Genomic DNA, 15596 nt, shown 5'->3' on the forward strand with positions numbered 1-15596 from the left:
GCTCAGTGCTGGGGAGTGGGGTCCATCAAATGGGCACAAAACCAGACCCAACTTTTCTAGAGTAAAATTTTGCGTAGAATACAATGCCGGGTGGTAATCAGTCCGCTGTTGGTTCGTTTTCGAGATATTCATGGTCAAAGGTCAAATGAGGTCATTTGCACTAAAAGTGGATGCGCAGCCATTCTTATATCATGATAACATGCTGAAGATGATCGAAAGTAATCACGCTTTCAATAAAAATGTAAACATGCTAAATTCACCTTTAGTCTTTGTGACCAGGGAGGTCAAAAGGTCAAGTTTTCCTATTTTACACTAGGAAGACTTAAAGCAATAAAATGTAAACGTAAAATATAAAAACTAAAGCGAAACCTGTTCTAATAAATTTTACTCTAGAAAAGTTGGGTCTGGTTTTGTGCCCATTTGATGCCCCCCCCCCCCCCCCCCCCCCTCCGCACTGAGCCTCCAGACTGTTAAGATCATCAATCCATGGACATTGAGAATTGAGATCAAGGCGGAATATTGACTAGGTTTTATTTAACTGTCTACAAGCCTGTAAATAAGGCACCTGTCACAGACATTGTCAGTGAAACCCCTCCTCTTGTGTGTGTCATTTTGTGCGGCACAGATTTGTCTTTTTTTTATGTTTTTAATGATATTTTAATACATGTCTGGCACATAACGTTTAAAATGTCAGGTACTTGTTCATTATTGCCCGATATTTTGTCAGGCAGAATTAATATCATTATCTCCAGGCCTAACTGTCTAGATCACTATATCTAAAGAACACCTTCCGGCTGTAATTTGTGTTAAATTTTGATATGACACATGCAACTTAGTCTTTTGGCAAATCAAGACTTTAATAAGTGGTACTGGTAGTCCTCAATCTAGGTTCTGATGTACATTTAGACCTACAACATGTGATCAGACCATTTTATTGATCTAGCAATCAAATAATTTGTAATTGTATCTTATCAATTTATTCTATTAATCAATAATGTCCAATAGTCAACAGTATCACATGGTTAATAATATTGATAATCAGGATCAGATTTGTGGTTATCATGCTATATACTTGAACAATATATGATCCAGAATGAATCTGATCATTGGCCAAGGTCAGTACAGTTCTATTATAAAGATAAAGAGAGAAAAACAGGGTTTAATGTCCTGGTAGCACGAACTAGATCATTTCGGGACTAACATATGATTCCAATTCCTTTTCAATTATTGGCTTGCTGATACAGGGCTTTAGCAGTGGGAGGAATCCAGAGTCCTCCGAGAAAACCCTCACTAACAAGCTTGGAATTGAAACCACACCACTTGACTCAAGACAGACCATAACACCACTGTCTATCAAAAATAAAATGAAATGGGGATTAACGTCCTACTGTTCTGCTCTGACTGGGTTAATGAAGACGGGCATACAGTGTGCTATGAGGGAAATTTTGCCCAGGCAGTGGCTCTATAGTCTACTCTTATATCGAATTCCAACTGCCAAGGGATCTTTTATGTGCACGCCAATGTATACCCAGGACCTTGGCTTTTCATCCCATCCGATCGACAAGACTGCTCTCCTTGTCAGACCCTCCTTCCTGCACCACTGACAAGGGGAAACCACATAGAAAAATCCCATTGAACTTTCTCGGCCAATGCAGGGATCGAACACGCAACCTCCAGGCTAGCTACTTAGCCATTATGGCTCCCTACTGTCTATCATGTTCAACACGGTATTGGTTATTATTACCATCATCACCACTATGTCATCACTTTATCATTGTATACACCAGGTTTTGAATAACAGACTGATAATGATAACCTTGATGTCATTGTCGTCTTGTCGTAGATGTTGATGTGCAAGTCTCAGTAGCGCGATAACCTTGATATCGTTGTAGATATTGATGTGTATGTCTCTTAAGTAGAACTGGTACTAAAATCACAAATCTATTCTACACAAATTTTTTCAAGAGAGAAATAAATTTTTATTGAAATCAAATAAATGGTTTGTGAGGCATATATATTGTTTTATAATGGGGTTAAATGCCCTACAATGTAAAAGATTCTTCGTTCTATTTTCTTATTGGGAAAGCATATCAAAGTTTTTTCCCTTGTGACAATTCACTTCAAGATCTTCCATGATTGTAGTAACCTTTTGCATCCTGTCACATCATTATATCAGATTATCATTATATCAGTTTGTTTATTTCAGAATTTGATGATTGTTCATTGTTAATTATTATCATCATGATAATCACTAATGATTGATTAACTACTGATCTATTTTTGATATTTTGTTTTACATTGGTAAATTGTAATGCAGGGCAGTGGGCCTGATAAGGGACAATGTATAGTCGTTTGATTGGGATGAAAATCTTAGGTTTCATGTATTTGTTAGCGCGCATGTAAAAGAACCCTTGGCAGTTGGCTTTCAGTATAAGAGTAGCATAATGTATGGCATATGCCCATCTTCGTTGACCCAGTAGGAGCAAATCATTTCATTTCATTTTCATTTACATTACAAAGATTAGTTAATCTGCACACACAAAGATTAAAAAGTTTATTTTAAGAATTGTATAGATCTGTCACCTTTTTCTGACTTGCTTCAAGCTTGCTCACTAACTGGGAAGTTCTACGTTCGATCCCGATATTGGTTGAGAAATGAATGGGGGATCTATTGTAAACTCTTTGCAGTTTAATATTACATCCTTTTAGGCATGGAATTTATTTGTGCTTGATAAAATATAACCCATGGAATTGCACATGACAGACTGAATTCTTACGAGACATTGGCAGTGAAAGGTGGCTTTTTTCCAGTCTTTCTTCCCATCTCTTTCTGTATAATGTGCATAGACTCAGTTTTCAAAGTCCTTGTAATATGATTAATGTTCAATTGAAACATTTTTTCCCTTGTCTGAATTTATTATTATTATTATTATTGTTCGATTTATATAGCGCTTCATTACACGTGAAGTGTTTCTAAGCGCATATCACAAACATATACTTCAAACACACAGAAACAATCAAAATCAGGAGAACATAATTAAACACAGCTGCCTGTTAGGCGCTATTATTCAAAGGTTTATGAGCAACTTTCCAATGGAAAGTGGTATCAGGTGTTCTAGAGCCCTCTGGCATGTGCACGGCACCCGTTGCTACATTAAAGAGGAATGCTTTATTCATGGTTTGCTTCACTGAAGTAGATAATGACTTAATTGTACATACATGAATAATATCCATTCAAAAAGGGTTGTTTGTACACTACTGGTACAATGTAAATTTGTAAACCCTCTAACAGAGTTTGTGTAATAGTGATATCTGGTGTTCTAGAAAGAGTGAGCATACCCTGCCTGTGCACAACACTCACCACTTTGCCAAAAATGTCATTTTACTGACTTTATATGCCATAATTTTGATTTGCATAGCTGCCACTGTTGCTTAAGGTATGCTATTTAGTTTTAAGGACAGCTACCATTGTCGATATATCATTCCTTTGTTTGGGGGAAGTTTACATCCACACATAGTCACATGTTTTATTTGAAAAGGAATGTATTAATGTTCTGGTGTTTGTTTTCATATGTTATTGTATGCATGAAAAATGTTCAAATCGAAATATGATCGTACATTGTAATGTTTTTATAGTGACTATAGCTGAAGTAGAAAGATTATGGTTGAGATTCCAACAGCTTGGTTGTAATCAACATGGCATTCTAACAGCTGAAACATTAAAGGATCCAAAATTAAATGAAGATGCTTTTACTAGAAATGTAGGTACCATACCATGCTGATGTGCTTAATAATGAAAGTGAGACATATATGATTTAAATGCAGACTTGGGACCGTTTCTTCGCAAATGTAATTGATTACAATGCATGAAATAATCAAATATGTTTTATGCAGTAAATAAAATGAAAATGATGGTTCATGTAAGAGCATGTCTGTGTGAAAAAATCAGGAAAATATTTTTTTTTTCAGGGGTAACATTACTACACTGTCTACTTACACAAATCTCAACTTACAGCCATTAGAATTATTTTTATACGCTCACATTTTCATGTGGACGTATTATGTCGTCGCCCCTGTCCAGGTATTCATCCACAATTTGTTTGTGGACACTCTACAGATCACAATTCTTATCCGATTTTGATAAAACTTGAAATAAAGGTGTATCTCCAAAAGATCTTGGTTCCTTTTGATATTGGTATGTATCGGATCGAAACTTCATGGATTATGGCCCCTGATTGTACGAAAAATCATATTTTTAGCTTGTGGACACTTTAGAGGTCACAATTTTTATCCGATTTAAATGAAACTTGAAATGTATGGTTATAAAAGATACTTTTGCTACTCACACATATCGGATCGTAACTTCCTGAATTATGGCTTTCGATTGTGGTCCCTCTAGAGGTCACACTTTTTATCTGATTTAAAAAAACATATGACCATTACACCATAATGATGATTGAGTTTGAATTTCGTAAAAATCGGAACAAGACTGCCCGACAAAATGGCTGTTCCTTGTACGCAAATAGTGTAAAAGTTAAAAGTATGTAATACTCTGTCCATCCCTTACAAATTGTGGGCGTATCTTGCATGGCAACCGCTTGTTGACAGTATTTAATTCACGCCTTCTCCCTAACTCTGTATGATAAAAAATATATACACGTGCACTGAAAAATTAAACATTATGATAGCCTACAGGACACCTTTTCATTTAATGATATATATTTATGTACATTTTAGGTCTGGGTAATTGTCATTTAATTGTTATATATGAACATTTTAGATCTTGAAAACATTTAAATCTCGCGATGGGAGCATGACATTTGAGTCATTCCTTCGAGGACTGAAATGGTGTGAATCTCAAGATGTTGGTACAAAAGCAAGAGGTGATTTTATTTGCTAGTTTCACATTTTGTTCTGTATTGATTGTGCGATGTGGTTGGGTGGGATTGGGAATGAATGTCTAATGTGTAATATACCTAAAGAAAGTACCTGTGATACAGTGTTCTAGGTAACGCTAAGTAGTAATATATAATGCAAGGTAGTCCACATCAAGATGAAATTCTGAAACATACAGTAGCAAATTTAAAAAAATATGACCAGTGACATTATTTCACTTGACATCCTGGGTACACAAGGCTATAGCCACTGTCTTGAAGTAGCCACCATCAGTTGTATCTTTGCGGCACCTGGATGTACTGATGTCCCAATATTGTTCTTAGACACTCTTCCTAAATTATTCATAAACTGGTTGTCTTATCCATTCTGCTTGTGTGTAGTGCAGTCCTCTGCACGTACTATTCAGTATGTGGACAAATAAAATTCTTCTGTCTTGTTTTAATGGTTCTTTGCCTAGAGAGAAATGAAATGGGCTATAACATCCTTTTGTTTTGTACCAAGGTCCAACGTGCCTAATGAAGATAGGCATATGTCATGCAAGTGTGCTATGAGTGGAATTTTGCCTGGACAGTGGGTTTGTTACATCCATGCCAATGTGCACACAGGGCAACCAGTGATGAACCTAGGTTTGAAAAATTATCTTAAAAACTGTAATTTTTATTCATACGGTCATTCTCACGTATACTGTATCACAGACATTTTTAGATTGCTTATTTTTTCTTTATTACAGCTATATTTAAAATGTTGAATAATGGTGGACCAATAAATAAAGAAATGTTTTCAAAAATTGCGAAAAGACTTTACCAAGATGACACTCAGGTATGAGTATTTGTATGAACGATATTCCTACTGTACTAGAGAATCAACTTTCACAATACTGTAGTTTGCAAGGGATGTCAAATGCAGCTTTATGTTATTTAAGACACAGAATAAGTAGTAGGTTTATGGGCTTTATATTTGTAATTCTCTCGTATGATTTGAATATGATGTATATATAACAATTGTCAGTTTACAACATGAAGTTAAAATGTGGATATCATGATTTAACATGCATATGTGTAATTATGATAATCGTCAGTTTACAATGATTTTTACATGCATATGTGTAATTATAATAACGGTCAATTTACAATATGATTTATTTGTGCAGCATTTAGCAATTGACATACTTCAAGATACATTATGTAAAATTTAGATAAAGAGCTGACCGTTCTTGCTATAATTGTTCAAAAATAAATAATGAAAACTGAATATATTGCAAATTTTATTTAGATTACTTTATTCTGAGCCAAAATATGAGTGCTGGAAGATAGATTGTTTATTATCGTAGCAACAGTACTGGACAAACAACAACAACACTAAGTCTTGATTATCCATTTCATCATTAAATTTTTAAATCTTGCAGGCATTCTAATCCATTTAAATCTCTGCCATCCGATGGACTAGAGAGTTGATTATGGGCTTGTCATGTTCAGAAATGTATACATAATAGTTTATATAATATTTGAAGTCAAAATAGGCAGATTAAGCTCTTACATAACTGACCTATATAATAAACACAGAAACATAATATAGAACACATAATTATCATTTGCTTTATTACGTTGAGAGAACCTCAACAAAACATTGCTTTAATTGAAATAGTAGTTATGTTCCATGCTATATTTTGTGTTTATTACAATATAATGTTAAAATGTGGACATCATGAAATATTTTGATCTTCATTTCATTGTTTCTGTAGGAAAATGTAAAAAGAATAACAGACATATTTTTTAAACAAATGGGAGCAGATGTAAAAGGTAAATATTACTTTTTTAAAATCATGACGATCAATGGGAAACAGGTTCTGAGTAGAGCAGGGAACAAAATAACTGTTGACAATTGGTTAGCAGTGCGAAACAGTTTTAATACATTTATGCTAATCAAATCAACTTTTGATTAGCAGTTCTGGTCATTTTAGGTGCAGTTATAACCTATAATAAATACTCAATATTAATTAAATGTAACAGTTTACTTTTTATTAGCTTTGATAGCCTGTTTACATTAAAGTAGCTATGGTTATTAAATTTTGGTGTTTATTGTCATTTTGGAAAATATTATTTTTTTTTGTATTCATATTTTATGTATAACTTGCAAGTTACTGATCTCGCATGGCATGAATTGTATTGAAGATGGTATGTTCAACTCCAATCATTTACGATCCTTTACATGTGCTAAACAAATTCCAGCTGCAGACGACATATTTCATGTAGTCTGAATTACATGGCTGTAATTTTGTCCAACTTGGTTACATAGCCACATAATTAACTAAAAATGCATGTAAAAAAAGCACTATTCATTCATCCTGTTCTGAACATTCACAATAGTATTTAATTATGTTTTATCGTGGAGAAATTGTCGTGAATAGCTACAAGACCATCAGAAGCGCACGATATCAAACTTTCAGTTTTGCAAATCAGCAGCTTCCTACTAATTACGTAATATATGTCAAACTTTGAGCATTGTTTTGATCACTGTACAAGTTATTTAACATCGAGAATCATGAATATTACAATCAGACTAAGCACCAGAGAGAAGAGTGAAGACACGCGGCATAGTAGTCACGTTTTCCAGACACATGAACAATATTTCCATGCATTTATTATGTTTGGATAAGCGCGGCCGAAAACAGACATGAACTTCATGTGTAAAATGTAAAATAAAAAAGATAGAGTAACTGTGAAAGGATTTCTTATCGCAATTAAATTTTGAGGCACTAAATGTTGAAATGAACGGTACTATATCTGACCAAAATGATTCGTAACCTTATAGGTTCCCAAGTAAAATTTTACTAATCAATTTTTCCATTGACTCGCAGTAACGTCAGAAATGGATCACAAAGTGTGATGCGAACCCGGTATTATTTTTCCTTTTGTGTGGATATTTATTCCTGGAAAAATTTTTGAAAATTTGCTCCCCATAAAAATTGATAGATACACTTCTGCACTGTTAAACTGTAAGACCAATGATCCTTTTTTAATATGCCCACATTTTCACGTGGATGTATATTGTCGTCGCCCCTGTCCATCCGTCCACAAATTGTTTGTAGTCACTCTACATGTCACAATTTTTATCCGATTTTGACAAAACTTGAAATATCTCGGTTCCTTTCAATATTGGCATGTATCGGATTGTAACTTCATGGATTATGGCCCCCGATTGTACGAAAAATCGTGCATTTAGCTTGTGGTTCCTTTAGAGGACTCAATTTTTATCCGATTTAAAAAATGTTAGAATCTATCAGCGTTAAACCATAATGAGGGTTGAGTTCGAAGTTCATGAGAATCGGACTGAAACTCCTGGACAAAATGGCCACCCCCTGTACACAAATAGTGTTAAAGTATGTAATATCAAGGTTGTGGGTCCTCTAGAGATCACAGTTTTGATCCGATTTTGATGAAACTTAAAACAGTGTTACAGTATGTAATATGAAGGTTGTTGACCATCTAGAGGTCACAATTTTTGTCTGATTTTGATGAAACTTGATTATATCCAAAAGATCTCAGTTCCTTTCCATATTCACATATTTCAGACCATGACTTACAGGATTATGGCCCCTGATTGTACGAAAAATCACTTTCTTTTTTTTTAACTTGTTCTCTATCCATCTCCTGCAAAATGTGGACATTTGTCTTGTTTGTCAGTCCTTTTATTGAGCAAGGTACATTTTAACAGTAACAGATTTTACTGCATGTATGGTCTAAATCATTCAATATCTAGCCATCTGAGAGTTGATTATGGCCATGGCATGTGAATAAATGTCTTAAGTAATGATTTATATAACATTTTAAACCAGGAAAAAGATCTGCAATAGACAGATATAGATCCTGCATAATGCAATTTTAAAGGAGCTAAATCTCTATTCCTTAGCAACTAGAAATGGACACAAATGGGTCGCAACACATATAATAATGTAATATGAATGTATATAAATAAACTGATTTACATTCAATTGTTTCTGTTTTTACTGTATTCAATTGTTATGTTCGGTGAAATACATAAATAGTCCAAATTGAATAGCAATCTTCGGCATCTGGTCATTCCATTCTGCACTGGTAGTATTCTCTTGTGAGATATTTTTAGCCTCGTTCATCAAGTCACTTCATTACAAATGGTGCTAGAAAGATTCTTTTGCCAATTTTAAAATTATCATTTTATCTTAAATATTGGATATCAGAAGCTCAACTTTTCTTGGTAAGATAACATCATCAAAGACTGTGGATGATATTGAGTTAGAGACTTGCCTCCTTTAAGTTTTTTAACATATTTAAACTGTTATTATTATAGGTGTTTTAGAAGAAGAACAGTTTGTAAATGGCGTAAAGAAACTTCCACGAGATACTTTAGAGAATATTTTAAACTTTCACATTCTTCCAGAAGAAACCAGGGATGGTGTATATAAAAATTTACCAGAGGTGATAAAAATAAATTAATTTTTAGGTTATCAGATTTTTTCGGACAAAGCACAATTATTAGTTACTGATAATAAAATATTGAAGAATTATTTATAATTTTCTGTTGATCAAAGACTAGTAATTATTTCCTCAGATTTCTTGAGTATGACAGATTAATGTAGTTTGTCTATTAACATGTACAGTATTGCATTTCTCTTTTTCCATTTCCTCCCCTTTTGTATGGTGATTAATTGAAGAAGTGCTTCTGAGATTATATTATCTGTCAGATTTTGGAGAATATTCATGATTTTAAGGTGTAATGTAATGTTTTAAATTAAAGGTTGTATTAAATTATAATTTAATTCATTTGAGAAATCAAACTATTAAATTTGTGGTCTAAGGGGAGATAATATGATGTCAGGAACTTATTACACAGTTACCTCCCTTTAGTCTTCAAATTGTTATTTCTGGTCTGTCACGCCTTTTGGAACACAGTAACTTTGCTTCTGTTTGAGGTTGAACTTTCAAACTTTTTGTAGATGTTCATTAGTTAAATATCTTGAGTGAGTTTGACGATGGCAATTTTCAGGGGAGGCTAAGCTTTGCAACACAACAACTTTAACAAGTGTAGTTTAATTACATCAATAACTTAATCAAGTTCGATAATGAATATTTTGTGCTCAGGTTAAGCAGAGTGATAAACAATGCCTTGGATTACTACTTATCAGACCTGTTTTATAGGCAAATGATGAGTTGAACCTTTTAGCACTTGTAAATATGGACTAGGCCAGTTCCTTAAAGAGAATTAGAGAAAAGTAATAATACCATCGTTGAACAGTCTGACACCGGACGAAACTACTGTTCATTAGACAGCCATTCAAATAAACTACGTGAGATATGTGTATAGCTTGAGGTGTTGTAGGAAGGACTGTATATACTAGTTCTTGGGGACACTATGGCTATTCAAATGACTCCGGTGGATAGGAGTTACGGTCGGTCCCATGCATACAAAGACAAGGGTTCAGGTTGCCTGCCCAACACTCTCGCTCTCTTCACTCTCTCTCTCCCTCCATTATATTTTTCTAAAACAAGTTTTTTTAAATATATTTTACTGTTTAATATTTCTATAATCCCATGCTTATATAAGACAAGGATTAGGGTTGCCTGCCAAACCTATCTCTACCTGTCTTTAATTGTTGATTATATTTTCTACAAGTTTTTAAAAAATATTTTACAGTTTAAAGGTGAGAATAATAATTCGATCAGTCGGTTATCTATGCCTACACCACTACCAGGACATAGACCTATAACAATGTCTCCATTTGATAAAATACCTAGTGATGGAGTTCTCAGAGAAATAGCTGAAAAGATCCATAGAAGAGATTGGGATATGGTAGCCAATAGACTGGGTTTCTTCACTAATGATGTGGAAAATTATAGAAAAATCTACCCTGGTAATTCTAAAGAACAGGTAAACTGAAATGACACTCCCTCCACAATCTGGGTTAAAATAAATTTGTGGATTTCATGTGTTGATTTAACCGTATTTTTCGGTGTATTAGGTGCACTTTTTTTACCAAATATTTTATTTTCTAGAAGGGGTGTGCCTAATACATAACGTTAAGCGAATCCAGGCTTTTCCCGTGTGGACACCGAAGTTAGGAGTTCAAGAAATAACTGCCCTAGAATCAATACATGTCGACCGGGTGACGCTACCTCAAAAGTTTATGATAAATTACCACACAAATTAAACACAAAACTGTTTCCTTTTGTGTCCATTTATATTTGTCAGTAATATTTTAGATAGTTTAAAATTCGTCCATATTTTTCAATAACCTTTAGATACGGTTAAAATATGTCAATAATTATCGCCCGTATTTATGTTATTTCGTGCATAAAAATTAAAAAAGATGTCGACATTTTAGGCTATCCGTTAACGATGTTTTAAAAAATAGCATACGTATCATTAATATTTCTTGCTAATTCTACATCATATATTTCTGCTATTCCGTATACTTTGGCCATTATCGGCAGTCCTCGCACGTCCCCGTTCAAGGTCAATGGTGCTGTCAGTTAAGTTGACGAATAGGGCGGGATATGCATTCATACAAGCATTTTCATTGGCTCAATATATATTTCATTGGTAGTAAGGGTGGGTTATAGTTAAACTGTTGTTCTCTTGTCTACGATATCACCCCTGGTGGATGTGGGCGGTAAACTCCAGAAACATCGACGAAGTAGTTCTGTCTAACCTGTTCTCCCAAACGGCAAATCTTCACGACGTCTATGATTGACAGTCAACCCATTCTTTCACAATTTGTGGATAACATGGGACGCTCCATCTATTCGCTTTATCTATTACCGGTGAGTTGTCATCGTATGCTTTATGAAGTTGTTTGTTGTTCACAAAATCATTGTTTCTTTGATTTGTATTAAAAATGCTATTGTCTTATGTTACTGATAGATATAAATGGCCTCAATCTAGGTATTGTCATGCTGCGTGTAGTGGGCAGGGCAATTGACACAACTGTTTGATTGTCAGTTGTTTGGATAGTATAAAATAAACTAGAATTATTGTTTCTCTTTTTACCGGTAGTCAGGATTTAAGCCGTGAGTAACTGATCATGATAAATTATTTCTACAGTTATTATTTCATTTGTTTATCATCAATACCTATTCATTTATCACAGCCAATTGCTCATGAAATAAACAGGATGTAATAGACGGCCATTTGTGTTGTGGACGGGACTCTAATGACAATTTGACTACCATACAAGCGCCAGAATTACCATTTAAGTTATGAAACAAATTCAGTTGAAAGTTGTAATTAATATAAAGTCTTATGCAATTCAAAAAATGGATATAGAGTTTAATTTCCTAAAGAAATATATATATAAAGCTGGATACAGCTAAATATCGGTAATTATTATAACTGTAAACAGTAGAGTTTGGCCCAATTACTGGAGATCGCAAGTGTATTTGAATCACGTATTGTAATTATGGTATGGCACGTGTTTCACAAGGCGCTGGAGAAGGGTGTGCCTAAACCATGCATTTTTATTTTTTCCTGAAACACCTCTGCCAAACTCGCCCTGCGCCTTATCTACGCATGCGCCTAATACACCGGAAAATATGGTAATCATTCAAAACAAAAATTAAATCTTATAGAGCTTGACCATATACTAATCAAAATTACCAAGTCCAATACATGTATCTAAATCAAAGCCGATAGCTCTGTTACGAGGATTTATAGTTATTTTATTGTAATTCATCCTTGCTCTCCAGAAATACTCTTAATTATTAAAGTGGTAATTAGTCTATTCAAGCCATAAATCGTCTTTTCATCATAGCAATTTTTGACTGTGTATTTAGAAATTCTAATAGTATTTAAGTTCTCAGACTTTAAATATTCTTGAATAATGTCCATTGTTTATCTCACTATTGTGTCACTTTGTAAACAAATGTTATTTTGGTAGCCTACCAATTTAAGAATTAGAGTTTTCAAATGTTGTACTTGAGACTTTTGAAGGTTTTTATCATTCAATAAGTATGTTAATGACCATAATGTAACATGTTTTAACTCTGTGGTTGGTTTTTATAAACTAATAAAAATATTGCTATTTTAAGGAATACAGTTAACTTGATTGTTGAGTTTGACTGACATTCATGGGTGTCTTAAACAATATTTCTTTATAGGATGAGTGACATTCATAAGTTCCATATAAATCCATGAGTACGACATTCATTAGTGTCTTATACAATATTTACTTTCAGGTATTAGAAATGTTTAAAGATTGGAAAGCAAGAGACGGGCAACAAGCTAGGTCACAAGTTTTAGAAAGAGCATTAAGAGATGCAGGAATGGTTGATGCATCATTGTTATTGGCACCATAATAAATAAAAGCTGTTATCTCTTTTATCTGTGATCTATAATTTATTTTGTTTACTTTTATAATTTTAGAAATAGCATTGAGGGATGCAGGAATGGTTGATGCATCACTGCTATTGGCACTATAATAAATTAAGAACTGTTCTTTAAGATTATATTCTATTATATTCTTTATCTGTGATCTTTAATTTATTTAGTTATATTTTTATAGTTTTATAAAATAAAGGCAAATTCTAAAAACTAACTTGGATAGTTTATTCTTTTTTCTGTCTTTTCGGTACAAACATATGGTACAATTTTATTGTACGTAGGGTTTTTTAGCAGTGGGAGGATTCCAGAGGAACCAGTGAAAAAACCTGAAGTTATGTAGGCAACTCTTCTCCCTGTCAGGTACAAGTGTGAGATCAAAACCATGCCATAAAAGACCTAAATCATTTTGCCACTACTGGCAATTCTAAACAACAATCTCAAGGAAAATTAATCCAATGTTAATCAGAAATAAAACAAGAATTAATTTTATATACATGTACATTTAATGTGAATGTATTTATTTTTAAAATTAGGTACCAGTAGTTGGATTTTCAAACCTTGGTCAAAGTTTTTGAGATATGGTTTTTCAAGATTTTTGGAACTATTATTCATACCCATGTATTTATTTGTCACAAACAATAGATCAAACTTTGATCTATTGTTTGTGACGAATAAATATCAGAATTGGGTGATACCTTCAAAATGTAAACAGTATTAGCGGAAAGTTTGTCTGCTTTTGTAGCATTTTTATGGAACAACATATCAGCACTTACAAAAACTAGCATAGCATTTGATCTTTTTAAGATAAACTTAATGGCATAAACCATGCTCGGGACCAAAAATAAACCTGCGGTTCCCAGCCAAGATCTGCCCACATTTTGTAAGAGATGGATAGAGAACAGGCTAAATATACAAAGGTGATTTTTCATACAATTAGGTCCATAATGCACAAAGTTATGGTCTGAAATGCGCAAATATCAAAAGGGACTGAGATCTTTGGGATATATCTTAAGTTTCATCAAAATCGGACAAAAATTGTGACCTCTAGAGGGTCCATAACCTTCGTATTACATCCTTTTACACAATTTGCGTACAAAGAGCAGCCGTTACTTTCTGATATGTGAAAATAGCCAAAGAAACCGAGATCTTTGGGACATAAACATATATTTTTTAAGTTTCCTCAAAATCTGAGAACAATTATGACTTCTAGAGTGTCTACAACCTTGGTATGACATACTTTTACACTATTTGCGTACAAGGAGCCGCCATTTTGTCAGGCAGTTTTGGTCCAATTTTCACGAAATGGAAATTCAACCGTTAATAGGGTGTAACAGCGATAAATTTAAACATTTTTTACAATTGGATAAAAATTGTGACCTCTCGAGTGTCCACAAGCTAATAACGTGCACAGTCCGATATGTGCAAAAATATTTTAAAAAAAACCATTTGAATATATCACCGTTACACCCTAATGATGGTTGAGTTCGAATTTCGTGAAAATCGAACCGAAAATGGCCGCTCCTTGCACGCAAATTGTGTACAAGTATGTAATATATAGGAGGTTGTGGACCCTATAGAGGTCACAATTTTTGTCCGATTTTGATGAAACTTAAAATATATCTTTATATCCCAAAGATCTCCGTCCCCTTCGATATTCGCGCATTTCAGACCATAACTTTTTGAATTATGGCCCCTGATTATATGAAACATCGGATGAAATATAATTTCATTAAACTTTACAGGCAATTCAATTTGGAATAAAATTAAATGAAATGAAATGGGGATTAACAGCCTAATTTTCTGCATCGACTGACCTGATGAAGACGAGCGTACGCCAAACAGTGTGCTATGGCCTACTCATTTCGAATTCCAACAGTCAAAGGTTCTTTCACGTGCATGCCAATGTGTACAAGGGACCTCATTTTTTTGTCCCATCCAAACGACTAGACGCCGAGGAATAAAACACGCACAGTAATTCTACATTGGTAAAATTTGTTGATATATTGATGTATAGACACTTAATACCATTATTATTTCGAAACTAGATTATTTCAATTCCCTTTTGCATAAATTACCACCCAAACCAATAAAAATTCCCCAAAAGATATAAAATAAAGCAGCTCGTATTTTTTTTCCAAAACGGAGAGGGTATTACCCTGGTATTAAATGCATATAACATTGGTTTTCTGTTGACTGATGCATATGGTATAGAGTTTAAAATAGTTTGTCAAACTGTTTAAATTATCTCAATGGCATGTAGGCCCTAGTAATATTTGAAGTGGAATTCCACAGGACACAAATGTATAGAATACAATTTCCGTTTGAACATGATATAGACCTACTTGTAG

At 33.8% G+C, this 15596-nt stretch overlaps 1 protein-coding gene across 4 annotated transcripts in view; it reads left to right on the plus strand.

The window, feature by feature from the left end:
- The window catches only part of LOC126811742 (uncharacterized), a 28366-nt gene extending 14904 nt beyond the window's left edge, over nt 1-13462 (plus strand). For all 4 annotated transcript variants that reach the window (XM_050537615.2, XM_050537613.1, XM_050537614.2 and 1 more), the window contains exons 3-9: nt 3637-3761; nt 4781-4883; nt 5627-5715; nt 6638-6695; nt 9223-9350; nt 10567-10800; nt 13104-13462. In XM_050537615.2, the coding sequence (XP_050393572.1) occupies nt 3637-3761; nt 4781-4883; nt 5627-5715; nt 6638-6695; nt 9223-9350; nt 10567-10800; nt 13104-13223 (857 nt within the window). In that variant the 3' untranslated portion in view covers nt 13224-13462. The remainder of the gene's footprint in view (nt 1-3636; nt 3762-4780; nt 4884-5626; nt 5716-6637; nt 6696-9222; nt 9351-10566; nt 10801-13103) is intronic.
- Nucleotides 13463-15596: the final 2134 nt, after the last annotated feature.

The sequence above is a fragment of the Patella vulgata genome, chromosome 2 (assembly GCF_932274485.2).
Source record: "Patella vulgata chromosome 2, xgPatVulg1.2, whole genome shotgun sequence".
Lineage (NCBI taxonomy): Eukaryota > Metazoa > Mollusca > Gastropoda > Patellidae > Patella > Patella vulgata.